This window comes from Chiloscyllium plagiosum, unplaced genomic scaffold, assembly GCF_037043375.1.
Source record: "Chiloscyllium plagiosum isolate Xiang-an unplaced genomic scaffold, Cpla_swu_hap1 HiC_scaffold_35, whole genome shotgun sequence".
NCBI classification, from domain to species: Eukaryota; Metazoa; Chordata; class Chondrichthyes; order Orectolobiformes; family Hemiscylliidae; genus Chiloscyllium; species Chiloscyllium plagiosum.
Genome location: NW_028270173.1, coordinates 16,620,769 through 16,644,694, shown reverse-complemented (window position 1 = coordinate 16,644,694; position 23,926 = coordinate 16,620,769). Strand labels below are relative to the sequence as shown.

Below are 23,926 nucleotides of genomic sequence, written 5' to 3'. Positions count from 1 at the left end.
CTGGATAAGCCTCAATCAAGGCTTTGTCGAAGTTGGCCAGATTACTTTAGAACGACATCAGTGCAGTAATAATTGGCATTAAAGGTGGGGAACATGATGTGAGAGGGATTTTCAATCTGGACTGAGAAGCCATCAACTGCAAAAGATATATATTTAAAAAGTCATCCGCGGGAGGTAGACATTGCAGGCGGGGCCAGCATGTATTACCAATGCCTGTTGGCGCTTGGGAAAGTGATGGTGAGTTGTTTTCTTATACCTCTACAGTCCATTTGGAGTTGGCAGCCATACTTTCAATAGTGAGGATGGATCTCTATGATCTCAATCTACGTGACAATGAAGGAAATGTGAAAAACCTGCAAGTGGTGACGCTGCCATCTATCTGTTCCCTTTGTTCTTGTAGACGGAAGTAGTCATGTGTTCGGGGGTTGTCGAAGGAAACTTGGTAAATTTCCGCCGTGTATCTTGAAAATGAGCATCAATGGTGGAATGAGAGAATGTTGATGGATGTGGTGTCAGTCAAATGGACTGCTTGTTGTGTCAATCTTCTTGAGTGTTGTTGGAGGTCCATTCGCCGAGGCAAATGGGGAGTATTCTGTGACACACGAGACTTGTGTCTCGTAGTTAATGGTTAGTCTTTGTTAAGTCAGGAGGTGATTTTCTTGCTGCAACATTGCTGGGCCTGGCTTGTCATTGTAGCCGCAGTATTGCAATACCATTGAATTAATATCCAAGGAGTTGTGAATTATCAACGAAAATCCTCACTTCTGACCTTCGGATGGAGAGAATGTCATTGATATAGCAGCTGAAGATAGCAGGGCTTAGAGCGATTCCTGCAGAGGTAATTGACATGCAACAACCTTCAACTATGGCATCATAATTCCAACTAATGAAGTGTTGCCTCCTTTATTCCTATTGAATACAGTTTTGCTAAGTCTCCTTGATGCCATCGGGTCAAATGTAGCCTTACTGAAGGCAATCCCTCTTACCACATCTCAATTCTGGATTTAAACTCTTTGTCTCTGATTGAAGCAAAGCCCTAACGAGTTCAGGAGCTGATTAACCCTAGAAGAACACAAACTGAGCGGTCGTGAGCCGTTCTGATGAAGGGCCATTGGACTCAAAATGAGAACTCTGTTTTAAATTCATGGATGCTGCGAGACATACTGACTTTCTACAGAACTCTCTGTTTTCGTTAGTGACAGGTTATTGCTGACTGTTAACATTGTCGATGGCACCTTCCATCACATATGATTGAGAGATGACTGATGCGGTGGTAATTGCCTGGGTTCAGTTTGCCCTTGTTTTGTGTTAAGGGTATACCTCGGGAATTTTCCACACTGCCAGGGAGATGCCAGTGTTGAACTGAAACAGCTTGTCTAGAGCTGGTATATTCTGGAGCACACATTCTCATTACTATTACCGGACTATTGTTCTAGGCCATAGACTTTGTAGTTTGCAGTGCCTCCAACCGTTCCTTGATATCCTGTGGAGTGTATCCGTTTGGTTGGACACTGGTATCAATGATGCTGGGGTTGAGATCGAAGGGGATTTCTTCATGAATTCTGACCAGAGATTGTTTGGAATCTTTCTTCAGCCTTATCATTTGCACTGATGTGGTATGCTCCCACATCATTGACGATGGGGATGTTTGTGGGGCCCTTCACCTCCAACTAGGTATTTAAATGGTCCACCTACATTCTCGACTGGATGTGTCAAGATTTCAGACCTGTTGTTTTAGCTCCAGTAATCTCATGCCATTATTCTGTTCCACACACAAGTCGCCCTATTTGGTAGAGTCACCAGCCTGATACCTCACTTTTCAGTTTACTTGCTGCTGATTAATCCTGCTGCAGTCATCATCAAACTCGGACTGATACCCTTGCTTACTGACATTGGCAGAGCGGTGGCTATGAGGGGTCATGAAGTTGCAAATTGTGCTCTTCTTAAATTCACGCACCCTAGCAGCTGCTCTTGAACTGAATTGTTTGCTACGCCATTTCAGAGGATAGTTCAGAGTCAAACATGCTGCCATGGATCTGTAGTCAAATGTAGGCCACACCAGGGGAGGGTGGCTGACTTCCTTTCCTGGAGGACTTCAGGTTTTTCCAAGAATCTGCAATGATTTCATGGTCATCAATAGGTTCAAGATATTTTCAAACTGAATCTGCAGTGAACATTAATAGCTCTAATACCAATAGGTCAGCGCCTCCTTAGATACAATTCTGTTTGTAGGTCTTTAAAATCGCCTCCCTTGACCGGATGTTGCACCGTGGTCTGAACAAGCAGAACCGTGATTGCTCTGCTCCCGCATTTGCTGCCCGCTAAAGCTCGAACTCTGGGTGATTTAAGTGCGTCCGGAGAAAAAGCGCGAAAGGTCCCATTTTAATATGCAGGCAGGCACATTAATAATGAGAAACTCTGACTTTAATTTATCCACACATCAAAGAAATTCTGAGTGATTAGAAGGTCAACTTGGATGTCGCCGTCACTCCTTTCCGTCCATTATGGGATAGTAACGTTTGTTTCACATTAACTTCGGTTCACGAAAAGCACAAACGCTGGAGAAATTGTGAAATACTTTATATGGGTTCCCGAGATCTTCCGACCGAATTAAACCCAAACCAGCCGTAGAGTTCCCTTGTGTTTTACTGACATGATAGTAATCCATGCCTGGGGAGACTTTTTTGTCAAAAAAAAACTGTCGAAAGGAGGACCTCTGATAAACTACCCTGCAGGTTTAAAAAAAATCGTTGTTCGAATGGTTCTGCATAATAGTAGCACTTAACTTAGCCAATATAATAGATAACGTTTTGACAAGTTGGCCTTACAGCATTAATCTACCTCGTTTTTAGCGACCTCCACTGGACAATGTAGGTCAATCCTGTTGAGCTGTCAATGACAGAAATCAACCCTCTTGAGAAATTGGGGCTGAAAATGTGTTGCTGGAAAAGCGCAGCAGGTCAGGCAGCATCCAGGGAACAGGAGAATCGACGTTTCGGGCATAAGTCCTTCTTCAGGAAACGTCGATTCTCCTGTTCCCTGGATGCTGCCTGACCTGCTGCGCTTTTCCAGCAACACATTTTCAGCTCTGATCTCCAGCATCTGCAGACCTCACTTTCTCCTCTTGAGAAATTGCCAAAGAGCTGAGAGCAGGGGTGTGATGGGGTGGGGTGACATCCACAACTCTCAGTCTCAATGCCCCCACCCCGTTCGGAACTATATGAAGTACGAAAAGCGATAAGAGAAAAAAAATTAAATCAACGAATGGTTACTGTCTGGAACGTACTAGTTGAGAGTACAGTGGAGGTAATTCAATCGAGGCATTCAAACGGAAAGTGGTTTGCAATCTGGAAAGGGCAAACATGCAGGGTTGCGAATGTGCAGAAGGCAGAAGGATGACGCGAAGTGTAATGCTCATTCAGAGAGCTGGTGTATGGGCCAAACGGATTGTCACGCTAGGATGATTCTGTGATGCTGCATGTTTTCGATCCTATTGTCAGGTTTTAACGTTTATATCTCATTTCAGTTCTTTTCCGAATTATCCTGTGTAACATATGGTTATGTTTGTGCTGCCCCGGACTGTGAAGTCGGACTACAATATTGTCACGACTCGTGAACGGAGTAAAGGACTCTTGAGGTTCCTTGATAGGTCAAACCTGCCGGCAGATTTTTGTTGCCCCTTATTGGTTAAAGTAAAGAGGACTCAGTACACCGGAAGTTGACGGCAAAACTAGAATATGCCCAGCGCTTATTAGAATTTTTGTTATCGCTAACTGGATTGGACTGTCAGGCAACGTACGTGTAGAATCGAATTTAAACAGAAAGATCCCGCGCTAACAACAAGATCCTGCGGGTGTTATCATGCAGAAGGGAGCATCAGAAATGTTCTGTAAGGACAGTGCCAGCAACCTCCGTGTATTTTGTCCATGTGATGGTTAGCACTGCCGCAGTCATATTGAAACCCTATTCCATGCAAATGTCTACAATGGTGCAGTGGCTGGATAACTGACGCTATAATTAACATTATCCTGCGGTTAAATTGAATTCCTGGTGTTCTGCTAACATTCCGCTAACACCGTGTTGTTCTGCACTTCACTTAATAGGAATCTAATGAAGATCCTAATGTCAGCTTCAGTGACAATGTCAGCAGTGGTCAATATCCTTGTAGAAGGCTTGAGGAGGTGCGCAGGAAACCCAACGAGAGATGTCAACACTGAAGCTGTTAAAGTTTCTTGTCCTCCTTCTCATCTCTCTTCTTTCGTTTCTGACAGATATAATTCTACAGGCCTCCTCTGAGCGCGTCAAGTAACAGCGCTCCTGACAATCGCGTCCCAATGGTGATAAGCGTGCGTGAGATTTGGGCAGGCCACTGAACGCAGACAGATCTTGTCTTCGCCCGGCGACAGCGAATAGAAGTCACACATCGTGATTACTTGGAATTATATCGCCTCACTGGGACAACATCCAGCAATGCCCTCCTTAAACAGCACAGTGAAACTTCCAACACCACGGGGACCAGAGGAGTTCCAGAGGGCAGTTGGAATTCGTTTTCTATGAATAAATAGATTGGAAATAAATGCTGGTCTAGTCAGCAACACTCCACTCATGTGACTGAAAAACTAAGGAATGATGTACAGAAGCGGGGATCTATCTCATTTCCTACAGGTCTCAAGCAACTTGTAGTCAAGATTTGAAACCAATTGACATTGGACAAACTCAGCATGTCGAGCAGCACATGTGGAGAGAAAAACAGGGTTAACATTTCGAATTGAATGAGTCTTCTTCGGAATTGAATACTTAACGAGATACCTCGTTAGAAGCTTGAAACTTACGGCCAGATCATGTTTAATGATTCCAGCCACTGGCAAGGACGGATTCAGTATTGCTTGAAAGGACATGAACTGATCCTTCTGCAGCAATGAACGCTGAATGATCCAGCTAACTTGCTTCAAGAATTCAGTGTTGGCATTGAAATGTAACACAATGTTGCCGTCAGCCGCATAGTTTAAATTCCCATGCTGTGCCGAAACAGTTACTTTGAAATCAGGAGGGCATTTATGGTATGTCGAATCAGTTGACCTCCTCAGATGTGTAACATGTTTCAATACGTTAGGAAAACCAGGCTGACAATGAATGGAAAACATTGCAGCAGTATTTTGCTTTAGGATTCATTTTGCACTGTACAGAACAACTTCAAAATCCTTCCCGGTATTCACAGACAGTACCAGAGGCAGACTGTAAAGTAACTTGTTACTGTCATGTTTCAACATCCCATTCGCAAAACGGGACAACCTTCAATGTAGTCAATTTTCCTGAAATGACCTTGTATGATAGGACATTTAATATGCGTTAGAACAGCTCATAAAAGCAACCCCGCCTCAACAATACATTTTTTGATTTCTGTAAACCAGGAACTCTGAAAGTGCGCAGAGGATGTGTTAGTATATCGCCTATAAACCACAGGCCAGTCCATGGGACTCAATGTCACCGAGTCAACTAGACCCACGAATCAGTATCTCACATCGAAATAGATTAATTCACGAGAACAGTATTTATGACAGCGAGTTGTTTGAGGAATAAGGCAAAAAGGATTAGTCCAATTGAACTGTGCAGTGTGAAAGTTTGGATATCACTACTGGAGTCCATTTTTTGCCCTCTATGCGCCCGGGGTTTGGATTCAATAGCACATCCAGGGTAAAAAAAAAGGTCCATTCATGCCGTTCTTGCCAGCACATTTCAACAATAAGCCAACACTTTATCCAGTGCCTACATTTCTTTCTCCATTTGACCGGCCATACAAAGAGAAGGTTTTACCAACGAACTGTAGTTTTGCCCCGGTCACTTCGGGATGACGCATGAAGGGAATAGCAGAGATGTAGGCATGAGAAGTGTAAATTAATAGATGAACGCATGCGCAATTAAATTTGGGGAGAAATAACAAGGGGCGTGTGCGTGCATCCAAGGAGAACTTATAGAGAAAACATTTCTGTCTGAACCAAGAAATCTGGAGCTTCGAATGTAGAATTATTTTACAATAGACAATAGGTGCAGGAGTAGGCCATTCTGCCCTTCGAGCCTGCACCACCAATTCTATAGAACTCTAATAAAGATCAACAGCACTCTAGGTTTTACCAATATGGTATAATAACACAAGAACAATCTGTGGGGTAGTTGGTGACACAGATTGGATTGGTGCTCAGCCATCCATAACGTGTTATAGAAAATATATCGAAAAGGAGGTGAAGGATCAGCCTGGATGCATAGCTTGAGCTAGGATTCATAAATTACACGAACTATTTGTATTAAACCAAAGACTGTTCATGAGACTTAATAACGTTTACTTTCCACATGATGGATTTGCAAGTTTGAATAACGAAGATTACTTAAACCGTCTGCAGCTTCGGTGTCTCGGCCGTTCAAAGGCGCATTCTTCGGATGTTGACAGAAATGCCCTGACTAAGAAAATTGTGCAATGAATGGATCCATTTCCATAATGTATGTTATATGCGTGTTTCAGACAAGGGAGAACTGGGTAGAGTCTGAAGAGCGTGAAGATATAAGGCTACTAAGTGGCGGCTGTAAGAATAGATTCCTGCAATGTGCCCTCACAATCAGGACTATGGCTTCTCTGCGCACTATTGTGTAGGAGGTTTCAAACCATTGACGCTTCTTTCATTAACGTAACAAATTGAAATTTTAGTTCTGCAGGAGAAGAAGCGGCGATTGTTCTCCCTCCAGCAGAGACAGGTGCGGGGAAATTTAATATGACTGTCAAAAGCATGAAGCACTCTGCTCTAATAAAGAGCGAGAAACACTTCCCACTCGGGCAATAATCGCGTACTGGCCGACACCGATTAAAGGTATTTGAAGCAGCGTCGGTGATGAAGTTGTTACTGTTTTAAAATTGCGCAGCGAGTTACCACGGTCTGGAACGCTGTGCCTGTAACGAGGATGGAAACAAAGTTCACAATAAAGTACCTAAAAGGGAATTGTGAAACGCTTTGGAGACTGAGGGGGACACGGCGGAGGGAAGGCAGGCAGATTGGTTCGAGAAGACGAAGTAGGAACTGTTTCAAGCATCCAGTACGGTCAAGCCGGACCGAATGGCCTCCTTTTGCGGCCACGAAGATGATGAAAAAGTATAGCTTGGCGCTCTATGACAGTTCAATGATGGACGTTTTGATGAACATTCAGAAGCGACGCAATTCGTTCCTGTGAGTGTAAGGAGACGGAAAGGATGCACGGTTTGAAATGAGTGGTCTGCTGGGAAGGGAGAGAGGGCGAGTGAAATTGGGGAGTGTAAAGGTGGGGAGAGCAGTCTTGTTTTTCACCGAAGCTGAATACAGTAGATACTGGACATGACAATCCTGAGGTTGAGCGGGATGGGGATAGTAACTGTCAATCCTTGCACTACCCTCCAACCCCACCTATTTCCGTCCACAATCCATCGCCGGTTCCACTCTTTAGTGGACAGCGAATCAGAAACCTAACGTGCATAAGCGATGGAAATAATGAAACCGAGTATTCCACTCCGCTATATAACGCGTGGATTTACCGCTCCGCCCCGGATGCATTGGGCTTGGAGAGATTATGTTCCATTTCCATGTATGGGCGGAACGAAAGTCGCTGGTAGGTTAAACTATACCAGCTACTGCTTTATTCCACCCACACAGGGAGGAAATCGCGCGATGATGTACAATTATTTTCCCTGACAATCAATCTGAATGACACACGCCTCAATTCCCTCCTCAACGGCTGTTACTTCAGATACCGCCGTGGGCCGCAGCGGATGTGCTACTGTGGTGGTTGAAGAAATCGTAAAGTTATAAAGCTGGACACTCCGGCGTTCAGCATGGCTTCAGGCCACACCACCCTGAACCTGGAAGATGAACTAAACTGTCCCCTTTGCCTCCAGCTCTACGCAGATCCGGTCATACTGGACTGCGGGCACGACTTCTGCCGGCACTGTATTACGAAATACTGGGAGAAGGAGAATCGAACTGCCTGCCCCGAGTGCGGCCAGGTCTTCCCGGACAGAAGCCTGAAGGCGAATCGCGCGCTGGGAAAACTGGTTAAAAAGAGCCGGAATCATTCCCTGAATCTCAAACTCAAGGACAACAAACCGTATTGCATCGAACACGAGGAGGAGCTGAAATTGTTTTGTGAAACGGACAAGAAGCTGATCTGTGTGATGTGTCTGGACAGGAGAGACGGAAGAAGCCATAAAACCCACAACTTCATGTTGATCAACGAAGCGGTGGAGATTTACAAGGTAAGGGAGTAAATGGAAAGCTTTGGGGCTTGGAATATTGCGTGAAATTCTGGTCTCTTTCCTATCGGACTGATGTTGTGAAACTTGAAAGGGTTCAGAAAAGATTAGCAAGGATGTTGCCAGGGTTGGAGGATTTGAGCTATAAGGAGGTTGAATAGTCTAGGGCTGTTTTCCATGGACCGTCGGAGGCATCGGAACGTGCAGAAGCGGTTAGATTACCAGGATGTCTATGCCATGCTGAAGGTCTTATAGAGGTTTATAAAATCATGAGGGACATAGATAAGATAAATAGACAAAGACCTTTCCTGGGGTGGGGGAGTCGAGAACTAGAGGGTCTAGGTTTAGGGTGAGAGGAGAAAGACATACAAGAGACCTAGGAGGCGACTTTTTTCAGTCAGAGGGTGGTGCGTGTATGGAATGAGCTGCTAGTGGAAGTGGTGGAGTCTGGTACAATTGCAACATTTAAAAGGCATCTGGATGGGTATATGAATAGGAAGGGTTTGGAGGGATATGGGCTAAGTGCTGGACTAGATTGGGTTGGGATATCTGGTCAGCATGGACGAGTTGGACCGAAGGGTCTGTTTCCGTGCTGTACATCTCTATGATTATGACTCTATAACGGTGAATGCGCAGGAACACCTTAAAGACTCCCACACCACCGCCACTAAGAATCTCGACTTTAATTGCAGGAGAAAATAAAATTGAGCCTCAATTCCCTCAAGCAGAAAAAGTCTTATTACCAAGAATTCGAATCGAAACAACAGGAAAAGATCACAGAAATCAAGGTAACGACTCAGGTGCCTCCGGGATTTCTTTCAGAAAGCTCCTTCGCATTGAGTTGTACTGACCATGGTTTGTGTTTGCAGGATCAGTCGAATAAGCTGCAGAACCACATCACGACGGAGTTTTCCAAAATGCGCAGCGTGCTGGACGAAAAGCAGCAGAATCTGTTCTCGGACCTGACGACGCAGGAAAACGACGTTCTGTCAAGAATGGAGAGCAACCTTCGCAAGATTCAGGAGAACCTAAATCGCACGCAGCAAATGCTCTTGAACGTGCAGAAGCGGTTAGATTACCAGGATGTCTACGCCATGCTGAAGGTTAGCGGTTGGTGAACAAAGAACATAAAATAATTGCACTACTGGCCTCCCAGCCACTTGTTGGCTTCCTCCTTGCCCCTCGCTCTTGTTTCAGCAATACAACCGCGGCGCAATTTCCACGCCATTTTCACTTTTTTTTTTGTGAACTAAGATTAGGTTTATTCACTCTGAACAAAACATCAAAACAACACTCCCAGCGCCTGGAGAACGAAGCAAGTTGTCAAAATTTGTTCGGTTTGACGAAGTTTGCGTTCGGGATGATGCCTACAGCGACCCCAGGGACCCACTTTGTTTCCTCACGGATTATATTAATTAATTTGGCCATTTGTGGAATTATTCTTAGAAAGTCCAGAATTGAGGTTTTGGAGGACGGGGAATGTTGGAAAAGGGTATGGGCTGTCAGCTGAGGTGAAATGATCGCTAAATCCATTCGAATTCATAATTATCATTATGAGGGTGAGAACAGGAGTGGAAGAGGGGTTCACATTTATGAAATTGTCCAGGTTAAAATTCTGGTGCTCTGCCCGGAAGCACCGATGGTAGGTGCACTTACACTATCCCTCCCCATATTTCATAAGCATACTGCCTTCCACGGAATCTGGAGAACGGCGATAAATTAGTCGTTTGTAGCCATTCCAGACGGAGTGAGGTGCAATAGGGGCAAAGACGGTGAGCACTCTTTTCTTTCTATTCCGGCAGGCTGACGAATGCTTTCATATAGTCCCGAAATTGTCCAATGTCAATTTACTCATGTTCGGCCACTTGACATGTAGATTCCTGTAAAATCATGGGAATTACTTTATCACAACCTAGAAACCTAATTTGACCTTAGAATGCTTGCAGATATATGTACAGGTATTGTCACACGAAGGCAGCGTTAAGGGCCAGACAATGAAAGTGGAAGGGCCCACTAATCATTCATTGTCCCTTTTGCTACGCTGTGGTTTCAAACATGTTCGTTTCTACACGACTTTGATTTGGTAGTCTAAGTTAAGTCGGCATGAGGACATGGCATCTTTTTTTTCTTGAGTGGCACCGAACATGTGCCTTTTTTGTATTTGTTTTTGAGATATGTGCATCCTAGGCTAAAATTCATTCTCTATCCAATATTATTATCGATGATGGGAGTTACCTTCTGGGACAACTGCATTCTTTGGAGTGTAGGGGACACCCAAGGTGCCCATGAGATGGGAGTTCTGGGATGGTTGCCCCGGAATGTTGCAAGAATGGCTATATATTCACAGGTCAGGAGAGGAGTGTGCCTTGAAATGGAGCAATTGGTTGGTAGTTGCAAAGTATCTGCTATTCTTGTATCTAAATGGTAGTAGTTGTTGGTTTGCAAATATTGTCTAGGAAGCCTCAGTGAGATGTTACAGTGCATCTTGTAGAGGTACACACTGCTGCCACTGTCCTTTGATGGTGAAAGGGTTATGCATTGAAGGTGGTGGAGGGGAATGCCAGTCAAGTGCGCTGCGTTGTCCTGGATGGGGTCAAGCTTCTTGAGTGTTCTTAGAGTTACACATGTCCAGGTAAAATAAGAATATCCAACTGCATGTATATGGGAAACATGAAATCACTCTCCTGACTTGTGCCTTGTAAATGATGAACAATCTTTTTGGAGACAGGAGTTGACCTCTGACCTGCTCTTGTAGTGATGGTGTTTATATGGCCGATTGAATCCCGTTTCCGGTTGGCCCCGGATCCATTGTTGGTAATGCCATTTAATTTCAAAGGGCAACGCTCAGATTCTTCATTGTTGGAATGGTATTTTTTTCCCTGGCACTTGCATAGCCTGAATTTTCATTGCCACTTATCAGCCCAAGCTGGGATACTATTCAGGTCTGTCTCCATAGGTTACAGAGATACACAAAGAGAGGTCTCCGGGGCAATGTCTGGCTTATTTGCATGACATTAGAAAACAACGGTCCGTTTTCTGTCGAGGTCTATTACTTGTTATGTTGCGACAATGTATTCTTTCAGACTAATGTAACTTGACATCGATCTTCTGTGACTTTAATACCCATTTTATTTTCCTTTTAGGACCCTCCACTCGACGAGAAGAGGTATGGCACGCTCTTCATAAAAATTACATAGCATAATCAAACAGTTAATTGGAGTGTTTGTTGTGTGCATTGTAGTGCTAACTTTTGTCTATACTTACTCTCAGCACTGAAGACGACTACCAACCTACGATAGCAGAGGGCAACCTACCAATCGGAATTTTCCAAGGACCAGTCCAGTATAGAGTGTGGAAACAAGTAATAGACGTAATAAATCCTGGTAAGGAAGTCTTTTTACACCCATGAAATCCTCAGTAAGTATAATTATCTGCGCAATATAGGATACTTAAATTTGAACCTGGACAATGGTCTGGCATTCCTTAGGATTATCGTCAGTCTTCTACCATTACCTCTGTGATAAGATGGATGGAATGTCTGAAAACTGTGAATTCTGCAATTTGCATTCAGTCTAGTATTGAAGCAATCCTGGTGATATATGGCGATATGCCACTGGACAATCACAATCTCATGAAATGTCGAATCAGATTTGAAGGATTAATCAGCTAACTTCTGTTTGTCCTGTACAGTGGGTGACACACGGTAACTCAAAACATTTCAAGACCAGAGCGTTGAAACTTTTATTCATTTAAATTACCACACGGTATGAGATAGCTGGAATAATAGTTTAGGCTAACTTAGCTTCAACTATTAAGTGAGGTATGTTACCAAAGACTGGCAACTGAAACTTTCAGCTTCCGACAACAAAAGGGAGAGGGCCAATCGAATGTATAAAACACAGATTAAATCATATCTTCCAACTGTTTGGGACACAAATTAAAAGCAGGTTCTTTAAACCCACAAATGAATGCATCCTGTAAGTATTACTTCCTATTTGGAAGTTCAGAAGTTGAATCCAATTTTTTGGGGGGTAGTGTTTTCTGTTTAAGTGATAGTGAAGACGTGAATGAATATTAAAATTCGGTGTTAATCGAATTGCTTGCTTAAATCAATAATTTCAGTTAATATTTGAATTTGCTGAAATTCCCAGGGTTGGTTCAGTGTAAATACACCACAAACAAAATGTTAATTTGAAAGAATTGCCCCATAACCAATTTGAAGAAAGCCTTCTATTAACAAACTGCAGTGGGACAATTTCCAGTGCCTTTTGCTTTTATCGCAGTGTTGAATGCTGACAGAACAGAGATTTATATGATAAACTGTAATTGGAGTAATTCTAGATAGGGAAAGAATAGATGATGCAAGTTCAGAGGACTTATAAGGTTAATCCTTCTCCAGCCCATAATAAAACCTGAGATGCTATTGCCCTCCGTACTCTTCATTCCTGGAATATGATTGCCTCTGGCAATACCCTACCTGACAACAACTCTCCAATGGCTGGCTCCTTTTTTGTGAGATGTGGGCATTGTTGACAAGGTCAGAATTTATTGATCAATTATAATTGCCATTGGGAAGGTGGTGGAGAGCTGCATTCTTGAAATACTGCAGTCCACTTCATGTAGGTCCACATGCAGTGCTCTGCATGGAATCATAGAATCCCTACAGTGTGGCAACAGGCCATTTGGCCCAAAACGTTCACACCCATGCTCTGAAGATCATCCCACCCAGACCCATTACCCAACCCTATTAATCTATATATACTCTTGACTAATGCACCTGACCTCCATATCCTTGAACACTGCGAAATTTAGCATGGCTACTTCACCCAACCTACACATCTTTGGATTGTGGGAGGAAACCATAGCATTCGAAGGAAACCCACACAGATATGGAGAGAATGTACAAACTCCACTCAACCCTAGGCTGGAATCAAACCTGGGTCCCTGGCGTTGTGAGTCAGCAGAGCTAACCACTTAGCCACCATGCAAATCCAGGATTTTGGCCAAGTAATGGACACATTTCTAAGTTAGAAAGGTGTGTGGTTTGGACAGGTTCTTACAGGTGGCCGTGCTTTTATTTGCCCAGTAGGTATTAGAAATCGTGGGCTGAAAAGTGCTGTCGAAGAGGTTGACGAACTGTTCCTTCTCCTGCCAGAATTCCTTTTCATGGCAATAGTGCCTGTTTGGGTCCTGGAAGGACACCCTGCCTTAAATGTGATAACATTGCTGGTCAGCTGGGCCTTTCAAGTGAAAGTGGTTTATTTGATGATATTTGTCGGTACCTTGGTTAATAATTGGGAAACGACATTCATGAATAACAGACTGAAACATCAGCCTCTTGTTTGTAACTTGAAACTATGGCAATGAAATTGGAAGAACATTGTTGGAGCCCCAGAACCCACATGGGAAAAAAATTCCGTAGCTTAGTACTTTAAGGCAGGTAAAAGCTACCTGGTCAGCTACACGCCCCCCTACAACCCACCCTCCCATCCTGGCACCTTCCCCTGCCACCGCAGGAATTGCAAAACCTGCGCCCACAACTCCTCCCCCACCTCCATCCAAGGCCCTAAAGGAGCCTTCCACATCCATCAAAGTTTTACCTGCACATCCACCAACATCATTTATTGTATCCGTTGCTCCCAATCGGTCTCCTCTACATTGGGGAGACTGGACGCCTCCTAGCAGAGCACTTTAGGGAACATCTCCGGGACACCCGCACCAATCAACCACACCGCCCTGTGGCCCAACATTTCAACTCCCCCTCCCACTCTGCCGAGGACATGGAGGTCCTGGGCCTCCTTCACCGCTGCTCCCTCACCACCCGACGCCTGGAGGAAGAATGCCTCATCTTCCGCCTCGGAATACTTCAACCCAAGGGCATCAATGTGGACTTCAACAGTTTCCTCATTTCCCTTTCCCCCACCTCACCACAGTTCCAAACTTCCAGCTCAGCACTGTCCCCATGACTTGTCCTATCTTCTTTTCCACCTATCCACTCCACCCTCCTCCCTGACCTATCACCTTCATCCCCTCCCCCTCTCACCTATTGTACTCTATGCTACTTTCTCCCCACCCCCACCCTCCTCTCAATTATCTCTCCACTCTTCAGGCTCTCTGCCTGTATTCCTGATGAAGGACTTTTGCCCGAAACATCGGTTTTACTGCTTCTCGGATGCTGCCTAAACTGCTGTGCACCACTCTAATCTAGACACTAATACTTTAAGGCAGCCTAGTCCCCTTATTCGCAGAGATTCAGATCATTGTTACAATCTGGTTTCTTTGTAAATTATGGAAGAGATGGGGGAAAACAGATGATTCCTCAGAATATGTGCATTACCAGCAGGGTTAATTCTTCACATTTGTCCCGTTCTCTGGAGCTACTTTTATCTTTGTGCAGAGATACACTGAGGATTGAAGGAAATTTCATTTTGCATGGCATTCAAATCTCATGATATGAACAGTTGGTATGGTGATTAAGTAGGTATTACCCGTTATATACCAGCTGGGAAATCCAATGGCTGGATCAAATGCCAGTTTTATATTTTGGCCAAATGTTATCATTATAAAAAAATCATTCATGGGATGTTTGCCACAGCTTAAGCCAGCTTTTATTACCCACCCTAATTGCCCATAGGGCAACTAAGAGCTTACTTCATTGCTCTGGGTGTGGAGTCACTCATAGGCCAGACGAGTTTCCCTCCTTAAAAGACATTCATGAGCCAGATGGGCTTTTGGCTCCTGCATTGGGTACAACATTAGAATTTAATGCGATGTCCTCAGATTCCAGTCAATGGTTCATTTAACATATGTCTTCCTGTAGGTCGCTTGTTAGTTGAGGTTGGTTACTTGAGTTGGCTGGAGGCTGGTTTGCAATTTAGAGTGACACCATCACTGCAGGTTCAATTCTCCACCTTCTCAACCTGAGACGTGATGACCCTGAGGTTAAAACTTCACCACGTATCTCTCTTTCTGATGAATCCTTAAGTATCGTGCTCTGTGTACAGCATTTTCTTTGACAGTTCTATCAGCTGTAGCCATTATTCCCTTTATAATATGCCAAGGAGCCAAAGATTGGGTGGAGGGTTCTTGGCAAAATCGTTCCTATTGCACTACCAATTCTCACGAGTTTCCACATCTTCATCTCGGAAGGAGAAGATAGAAAGCAAGTAGGCCCAATTGCAATTCCAAAATCGCTCTCAGTGAAAACCTCAGTGTACTTGTGTGAAACCTGTTGGGTTTAGTTGTTTAGTTCCAGCTGTAAAACAAGTCGATACCGAACAAGAGTAAGTTCACATGAGGAGAATGACCTCGTCAGTGAAGCAGTAAATGCTATTAGCCATTTCTTGGCTTCATCAGAGCTATGAAGAAAACAATTTGACGAAAATGGCAACGATCGATTGTAAAGTTACCTCAACAGGAAAAGGCCGTCGATATAATTTTAAGTAATATGTAAGTCTTGGAAGTTTCAAGTTAACGTAGTTTTATTAAAAAATTGTGAATTCACTGAAATATTTGAAACGAGAAACCATAGGTTAGCGTTTTGGATACAGACTCTTTTCCAGAATTGGAATGTAAAAGATAAGCATGCCCTTCATAGGACTGAACAAAATGGACATTAGAGGGGACAATAGATAAAAGCCAACTGTCAGCTTTTAATTAATGATCACAATGAAATTATTAAAATATGTCTTCAGTTGAAATGGTCCGATCTAATCCTCGATTTGTTTCTCCATCCTGAGGAAATAGTACCTTAACCTGTGAATGCCACACATCAGACTACTGTTTTGATGTAGGGGTGGTTTTAATGCTAAGATACAAAGGATTTTTTTAAAGCTGATGATCTAAAACTTGCAGGTGAGGATAGCACTAATGGACTGCAAGGCTAGTGAGGTACGCAGGTAAGAAGCAAGTAGAATTTAAAATAAGGAAATGTGAAGTGATGTATCATGTCAGAAGGCAGTAGAGACTAAATGGCACAGGTCTAAAGTGTATGCAGGTCTCGAGAAACTTTCGGATCCATGTGCACATAATTTGACAGCACGTATTGTGAGAGTAGTTTGCAAAATCTTTCAAATTATTGGCTTCATCAACAGTGATGCAGAGTGAAAAAGGCAGAAGCTAATATCGAACTTGACAAAGTGCAGGTGACGTCTCAACTAGAATAGTGTGTCATCGCATCTTAGGGAGGATGTGAGGATTTTTGAGAGGGTGCCGAGTGGATTTATGAAAATGTTTATCGAGCAATGACGAATATTAACGACAAGTTAGGTCGAAAAGGGAAGGGTTGTTCACCTTGGAGAAAAGGAGATTTCTTAGAAGTGTACACTTTATGACATGTTTGGACAGCATAGACAAGAAAATGTTGTTCCCATTCCCTAACTGTATAAAGCCAATTAGAACATAGTTTTAAGCTTGCAGTCTGAATATAGAACATGGTGTAAATGAAAACAAAGCAACGATTCCTAAAGGAAATTGGCTGAGCTATTGGGAGAATTGATCTTGCAGGGCCATTGGGATAGAACAGCGGAATGAGACTGACAGCATTGTTCCACAGAGAGGACCTCCAGTGTTGGTGGACAGAAAAGCCTCTTTTAGTGCCTTTTCACTCCTGGAATTCATGAAAAAATGAAAATAATATGTTGCTGACCTCTTGCAAATGATCAGAAAAATTCTGATTGGATTAGGTTCTAATTTAATTCAAAAATCTCAGCAATGTTTGATAGATGGGCTTGATGCTTTGGTAAAGCCAAAGGGATAAAATACAGCTTCATTGGGAACTGATTAATCACAGGAGGTACCAACTTGGAAATCCCCTCTGACATTCTGTATACAGTCTAAAGTCAATACCTTGGGAAATGAGGCACAGTATGCAATGGGTTGAGGGGTGTCTAATGGCTACGGACACCTTCCACCCAATCCTAAATCGTATTTTGCATTCTTTTGGTGTGTCTCAGAGAAGAGAGGTAGTGAAGGCAGTGCTCTGACAGTGACATTTTTCTACTCTCCAGTTGCTCCTAAGCCTCTTTGTAGGTCATTAAGCCCATTAGAGATTTAATTTACCAAGTTAACTAGGAAGCACCCTGCGTGACCTTTACCTGTTGCTCTCCCGTCCTCAGTTGCATTTGATCAGTCTTAGAGGGGCCCCCTTATCTTGAAGCTTCCCGTCTCTAACCAAAACTTTAACCTATCTTTTTCCTTTTCAGACGCTGAAGGACCCGATTGGCTGAATTCTCCTGATGGTGGCAGGTTAGCGGCTGGGTGGGAAAAGCACCCGGCCACGTAACTCCGCTGCTGAACTTTGACCCCAAAGCCTTAATAAACCTTGCAGCCTCATTAGGAGCGCTGACTTCAATTCTCACGCGGGGGTTGATTGTTGCCGCAACTGTTACCGGGTTGGAACTGGAAATGCAAGGTTCCGTTGAAAGCCAGTGGGGGAGGGCAGGGCTGGAGAAACTAACACGAAGTCAATAAGATTCTCAAAAAACTTTCGCTCAAGCGTGTCAGTCGAGGTTCCAACATAGGATATCTTATATTGCAATGGTGTGGTTATAGGTGATCGGAGGGTGTTGGGACAAAACAAGTGAATGAGTTACATGTTTAATACAGACAGAGGTAAGCTGAAGATATGCTATTGAATACAGATTAGCCACTGTCTCATTCAATAATGAAACAGGCTGGAGGGGCTGAATGGCCTACTCGTATTCCTATGTTCGTATGACTTCGACATGAGCAAATTCAGGTGGGAGAACTGTCAAGGTAGACTTTCTCTGGGTCAGTAGGACAACCATGCGCATACCAACACTTGAAAGCCGAGGAGCTGTCTAACAAGCCTAAAGGAATTACCCCAATAACTTAGACTTCGGTGACTATCTAACTATTGCATCATTGCTAATTCTATGGCCTTTTATCTTAAAAGAAAAACTATTCCATTGTCAAAAGTTAGATGCCAGAAATACTTTAACAAAGCTGGAATGGTGTGAACATCAAATTAACTTAGATAGCCTTGATATAAGGTTCACTTTGAAATACCAGGGACATTTCATTGAAAGGGGCAACATACATTTTCCCATAAGGCAGGCACTCAGATGCAGGGTTCTATTCCAAACTGATCCTCTCTAGCTGCCTCCCTCTGTCTGCATTTTGCATTGTTTTGATATGTGTGCATGCATGTTATGAAATGTGGCGCTTTCCCTCCCCTCCCGTGCTCGACCCCATGCCCCCCAACCCCAGTTGCATATTCTTGCTGGTGGTTGTACTCCGCCCCAATCTCTTTGGAGTGTTGGAACTAATGTTCTGAGAAAACGTGATAGTCCCGATCTCACATTATACGAAAATTGTGCAATCGTCGTTTCAGTTAATCGCGTTATAGCCAAAACATGTAAGGAGAGTCCGCGTTCCACAAATAAGGGCCTAAATGCTTCAATCGCGTTAAAGCCAAGTCGCGTTGAAGAAACACGCGTAATGGTAGAACCGACTATATGTTTCTAAAGCTTTTCTCGTCCAGTGGACCTCTTCAAGCATTTTACAATCAATTTGACGGATGAATCAGTCATTCACAGGTAATGGCAAATAAGGCAAATGGTTTCGCTTTTTCTCTTGAATGCTGCTTTTTTGAGTAGAGTGACTGTGACTTTGTAGCATTGAGTCATTTACAATTTGCATGGTCAAAATGTCGTCAACGTACTTTAGATTAGATTAGATTCTCTGCAGTGTGGAAACAGACCATTCGGCCCAACAAGTCCACACCGACCCTCCGAAGAGTAACTCACCCAGACCCATATTTATCTCTGACTAATGTACCTTACACTATGGACAATTTAGCATGGCCAATTCACCTGACCTGCACATCTTTGGATTGTGGGAGGAAACCGGAGCACCATGAGGAAACCCAGACGGGAGACTGCAAAATTCTATCCTATAGAGAGAATAGGGAAAACATTTAAACACATTTGTTTTGATGGCTTGCACAGGATGGCGGCAAATTAGTTAATGAATCAATTAATTAAGTTTAGATCCTGGGTTGCGAGCTCAGCTCTTTCTCAGGGCAGTGATGCAATCTTCTTTCCTGGAAAGCCTGTTCTTATGCTATGAGGTTGGACGCACATTTTTCTTTTTATCCTAATCATTCTTCCGTCTTCCCGAAGTAAAAGGTCCATTGGTGTGATCCAGAACCAAGCAATTGACAGTGGTAGGAGCGGCTTTCACCTGCATTGCAGGCCTTGTGCAGTGACCTCAAATGATCACTCAGAATTCCTACACCACCAGAAAGCTAAGGTGATGAGTGGGAAAATATAATTAATCCACAGGTGTAGCAATAGCAGGTTGTATTTAATTCAACACCTACATAGACATTCGATCCAGTTTGGAACTGAGACAAGGTGAGGGTCTCTCTCTGGGATGGTGTTGGCTCTCTCTCTCTCTCTCTCTCTGGGACAGGGGGAGGGTCTCTCTCGCTTGGACAGGATGAGGATGTCTTCTAACACAGGGTGAGGGTCTCTCTCTGTCTTTGGGACAGAGTGAGGATCTTGATTATACAATCAAATAGTGCAGAAGAAGGCCTGCGACTTAACGATTCAGTACCCACTCATAAGCTACACTAGTTGCTCTTTCCAATACTTGGCACATAGCCTTGAATGTCATGACATTTCAAGTGCTCATCCAAGTACAGCACTTTTTAAAGGTTGCGAAGTTTCCCGCTTGAACAAACCTCCCATTTCAGATTTATACGATGAGTGATAAAGGGTTTATTGTAAGCTTCCTGCTTTTCATCTTACATTATACCACCTTGCTATAGACCCTTAAACTAATTTGAAGTGGATGTTAAATGGAAGCGGTGGTTCATGATTCATGCTGGATACCTGGATGACAGTCGATGTGTGAAAGATAATCCGACAGGAGTATTCTCCACTTCACCCTTAACCCCTACCCCGTCTGAAGACAGACACTGAATCAAAGTTTAAAAAATCAGTCTCCAGTGGCTCATCCAATGAGTTTGCTTTTCTCAAACAAAACTTTTCAAGGCTTGCCGAGCTTGTTGCTTGGTTTTAGAGCAAACAATGTGCAAGGGAGCCATCACACACCTGGAAGGTAGAATATAGCTGCAAGTTCTCCTCATGATCTCCAGACTAGCTTCAGCAGGGGTGTTAAACCGGCGAAGCCTTTAACCGACTCGTTAGTCATAATACACAATGACAAGTTCGATTACAGTACAGAATGATGATAGCAAATTAGCCATAGTTCCAGAAGGCTACATCCTCATGAGAGAGGGACGACTGGTCCGGGAATTTAATGTGACCGTCACCGCATCTCAGGTGAGAGCTGAGGTCGAGAAGGCGGGGCCTTCATCGTGACCCTAGCCACCATGGGAATTCATAGGGCAGAATTATTGGAGTGCAGACGGTGGTCGTTCGTCCCATTGTGTTTGTACCAAGTCTTCAAATGAGCACCATGACTCAGTCCCATTGTTCCGGCCTTCTCTAGATACTTCTGCACGCTGTTTGCATTGAAATAATCATCAAATGCCCAGATGAATGTTTCAACTTGGGCCTGAACTGTTGGTATCACTCTGCATGGCAAGCCAGTATAATGAGGTAACCTACACCCAAGGTAAATGAGTGATCCTTTGGGAACTACCAACCTTGATTTTTTGTTGCTCATCTTCATCATCCTGAACAAATTTGGTGCCAATTTTAACCGATTAGAGCTTGCTTTGAATTTATTACAGTGGCTTAAATATTAACAGTCGCTGTTTCTCTCAATGTGAGTTGGTGGTGGGCAATCGTGATTAGTTTGGACGTTAGGGTCGAAAACGAACCTTGCTGCATCCACCTACTTGCTGTCCTGTGATATCCACTAGAATATGGCTTGTATGTGTTCCTGTATGTACTGGAAAATACTCATCTGTGAAATTACTGGTAAGAATGATAACTTCCTAGAAGTACCAAATAGTTGAGCAGGCGTCCACAAACAGGAGTTATTTCTTCCCATGGAAATATTTACAGATTTCTCACATTTGACTTCGAGCTACTTTGGTGAGGTTCATCCCTCCCATAGTCCGGAAGAGTATCAGAGCTTGAATCTAATAATGGTAATAGAAACTTTAAAATATTCAGAACGCTTCTATGTAGAACGATTAGTCGTCCTTTTGTAGAATGCTGTGCGCTGTATCTGTTTCGCACACTTTATATGCAGACAACCTAAAGCTTCAGTTACACTGTACTAACGCAAGTCGTTGATTTTATTTTCCATCGCAATTGGAAAATCTCCAGGGAAACCCTCGTTTAAATCGTGTTCAGCCCCCTTCGCTTCCAATATGCATCCCTTTGAGCAGCTAAACCCATTATTATTGACACATGCAAGATTCGAGGGAATGTGACGTGTTTCAACACGGTGTTTCCGCTCTTGTGTAATTTAAATAAATAAGGCCTCTTCCGGCTAAGACGGAGAGGAGGGGAAATTCTTCTCAGCGACGGTCTTTTGTAGTCAGAATTCTCTCGCTGTACGTGTAGTGGATGCTGACTGAGTTCAACAAGTGTTTGATTGGCAATCATGATTTGGAGATGCCGGTGTTGGACTGGGGTGTACAAAGTTAAAAATCACACAACACCAGGTTATAATCCAACAGGTTTAGTTGCGAGCACTAGCTTTCGGAGCGCTGCTCCTTCATCAGGTGGTTGCGGAGGACTATAACCTTGTGTTGTGTGATGTTTAACTTTGATTGGCACGGGAGTCAGGTGTCGAATGACGTACTGCACGGTAAAAGTTCTGTGATTCTATAATTGGTTATGGGAAACACATATGAAAATGGAGTTCAAATGACAATCAGATTAGTCCTAAACGGGGGTGGGGGGAGGGGGCGGTTCGGATGGGGAGCAGGTCTGGTTGGTAGAATAGCCCTCCTCTGCCCATTTTATGCTGTTACAATGTTAAACAATGGTCCAGGGAATTAAATAAGCGATGTTACGATTTCCGATAGCCAGCCAAGGCTCACATTCCAATGGAACTGTATACAGCCGTCCTTTGAGATTTTTGGGAATGTTCTCTTTCTTTAGAAAAGCAAAGGTAGAGAAGTCTTCCAGGAGGAAAAGAGTGTCCCTGGCACAATTTCAGTGCTCTAGGAGGCATTAAGCTCAGAGCTTGTACCAAGCAAAAAAAACGTTGAGCATGCTCATAGAGGCGTGAACATGGCACATGTTACGATAAAGCCCATGTCCTGCTTCTTTCAGGAGGCACACTTCGCGGTATGACTCCGAGCCACCGCTCAGTTCAGCGGCTCAGCTCAGTTCCAAAATGAAACCAGACCTGAAAGGGGGTCGCGTATAAGCCGTTGATATTAGACTGAAACGTGAATTATACTTTGCAATAAAATGATTATTTTTAATTTCTTGCTCCGTTATTCTATAGATTATAAATATGCAGGCTGCACTGAACCAGCCAGTAACCCTACTTCCCGAACTGATGCGAGCGAAGACACGCCAAGGAAACGCTCCTTTAAAAATAGCAGCGAAGAGAATAAAAGAAAATGTAATAAATTATATAATGATATCATACAATATAATAGATAGCAAGGATCTTTATAGTTTTTCGATTTTATTTTCGGGGGGGAGTCGATTTTCACTCCAGTATCTCGGAGCTCTAGAGCGCCGAGGTTCCTCCAAGAACCGTCAGCAAATTATAATGTTAAATCATCGCATGCAGCATGAAATAGCCTGTCCTTAAGTTAATAACGTGCTTTGAAATAACTCATTTGCTGATCGTGCGTTTGTTTCCTTCTTTTCTGTTTTGTCAGTTCCAACCTATCTGACCCTGAACGCGAACACAGCTCATCCCCGGTTAGTTCTGTCCGAGGATCTGACCGTGGTCACCTACGGAGACGTGAAACAAGAGGTCAGGGACAGCCCCGAGAGGTTCGACACCTGCGTCTGTGTCCTGGGCTCCGAAGCGTTCACCTCCGGCAAGCACTACTGGGAGGTGCAGGTGGGATCCAAGACTGAGTGGGACCTGGGTGTGGTCAGGGAGTCCATAAACAGGAAGGGGCACACCACGGCGACGCCGGAATCCGGCTACTGGATCGTGTGGCTGAGAAATGGGAACGAGTACAAGGCAACCACTGTTCCGCGGACCCGCTTGAACGTACCGAGAAAACCCCGAGCGATTGGGGTGTACCTGGACTATGAGGGCGGACAAGTGTCTTTTTACAACGTGGACAATATGTCCCATCTTTACACTTTCATTGACACTTTCACCGGCAAACTCTTCCCTTACTTCAGTCCAGGCATTAATGATGACGGAGAGAACTCTGAACCACTCAAAATCCTTCCAATCAGATGTCACGAGGAATAACTTGACTATTTCTTCAGTGTTTGCCTTTCCTAGGGCCTGATTATTTTGTCACTTAAATGCATTGCCTTTATTTTTTGTTCTTTTTTTAAACCTGAGCAAACTTTATGTTCCATTTTAGATTGTTTGCTAATCAGCGCTTGATTGCAGGTATGGTGCCACCCTGCATGGGGCCGTCGTGTTATTGTACCAACTTCCATATTTCAATCTACTGCGTGTGTGTTTGCATGTATTCACCACTTCTTTGCTAATGTTGACAATGCTACTTGGTAGGAGAGGCAAGAGTGATTTTAGAATGACACTGTTGAGGAGGTAAAA

General features: G+C 43.7%; 1 protein-coding gene across 1 annotated transcript; it reads left to right on the top strand.

Annotated features, from left to right (window-relative positions):
• The first annotated feature begins 7,852 nt into the window (after positions 1-7,852).
• On the top strand, positions 7,853-23,611 carry LOC122541534 (zinc-binding protein A33-like). The gene is made up of 7 exons (XM_087978856.1): positions 7,853-8,272; positions 8,962-9,057; positions 9,139-9,372; positions 11,413-11,435; positions 11,540-11,652; positions 22,673-22,792; positions 23,058-23,611. The coding sequence occupies exons 1-7, from the start codon at positions 7,853-7,855 to the stop codon at positions 23,609-23,611; spliced, it is 1,560 nt and encodes a 519-aa protein (XP_087834982.1).
• The last annotated feature ends 315 nt before the right edge of the window (positions 23,612-23,926 follow it).

Excerpts from the sequence above, each read along its gene's own strand:
- LOC122541534 (XM_087978856.1), top strand. The coding sequence starts at position 7,853 with ATGGCTTCAGGCCACACCACCCTGAACCTGGAAGATGAACTAAACTGT. Across the intron at positions 8,273-8,961 it reads AAGCGGTGGAGATTTACAAG|GAGAAAATAAAATTGAGCCT; the intron begins GTAAGGGAGTAA and ends CTTTAATTGCAG. Across the intron at positions 11,653-22,672 it reads AATAGACGTAATAAATCCTG|ATTATAAATATGCAGGCTGC; the intron begins GTAAGGAAGTCT and ends GTTATTCTATAG.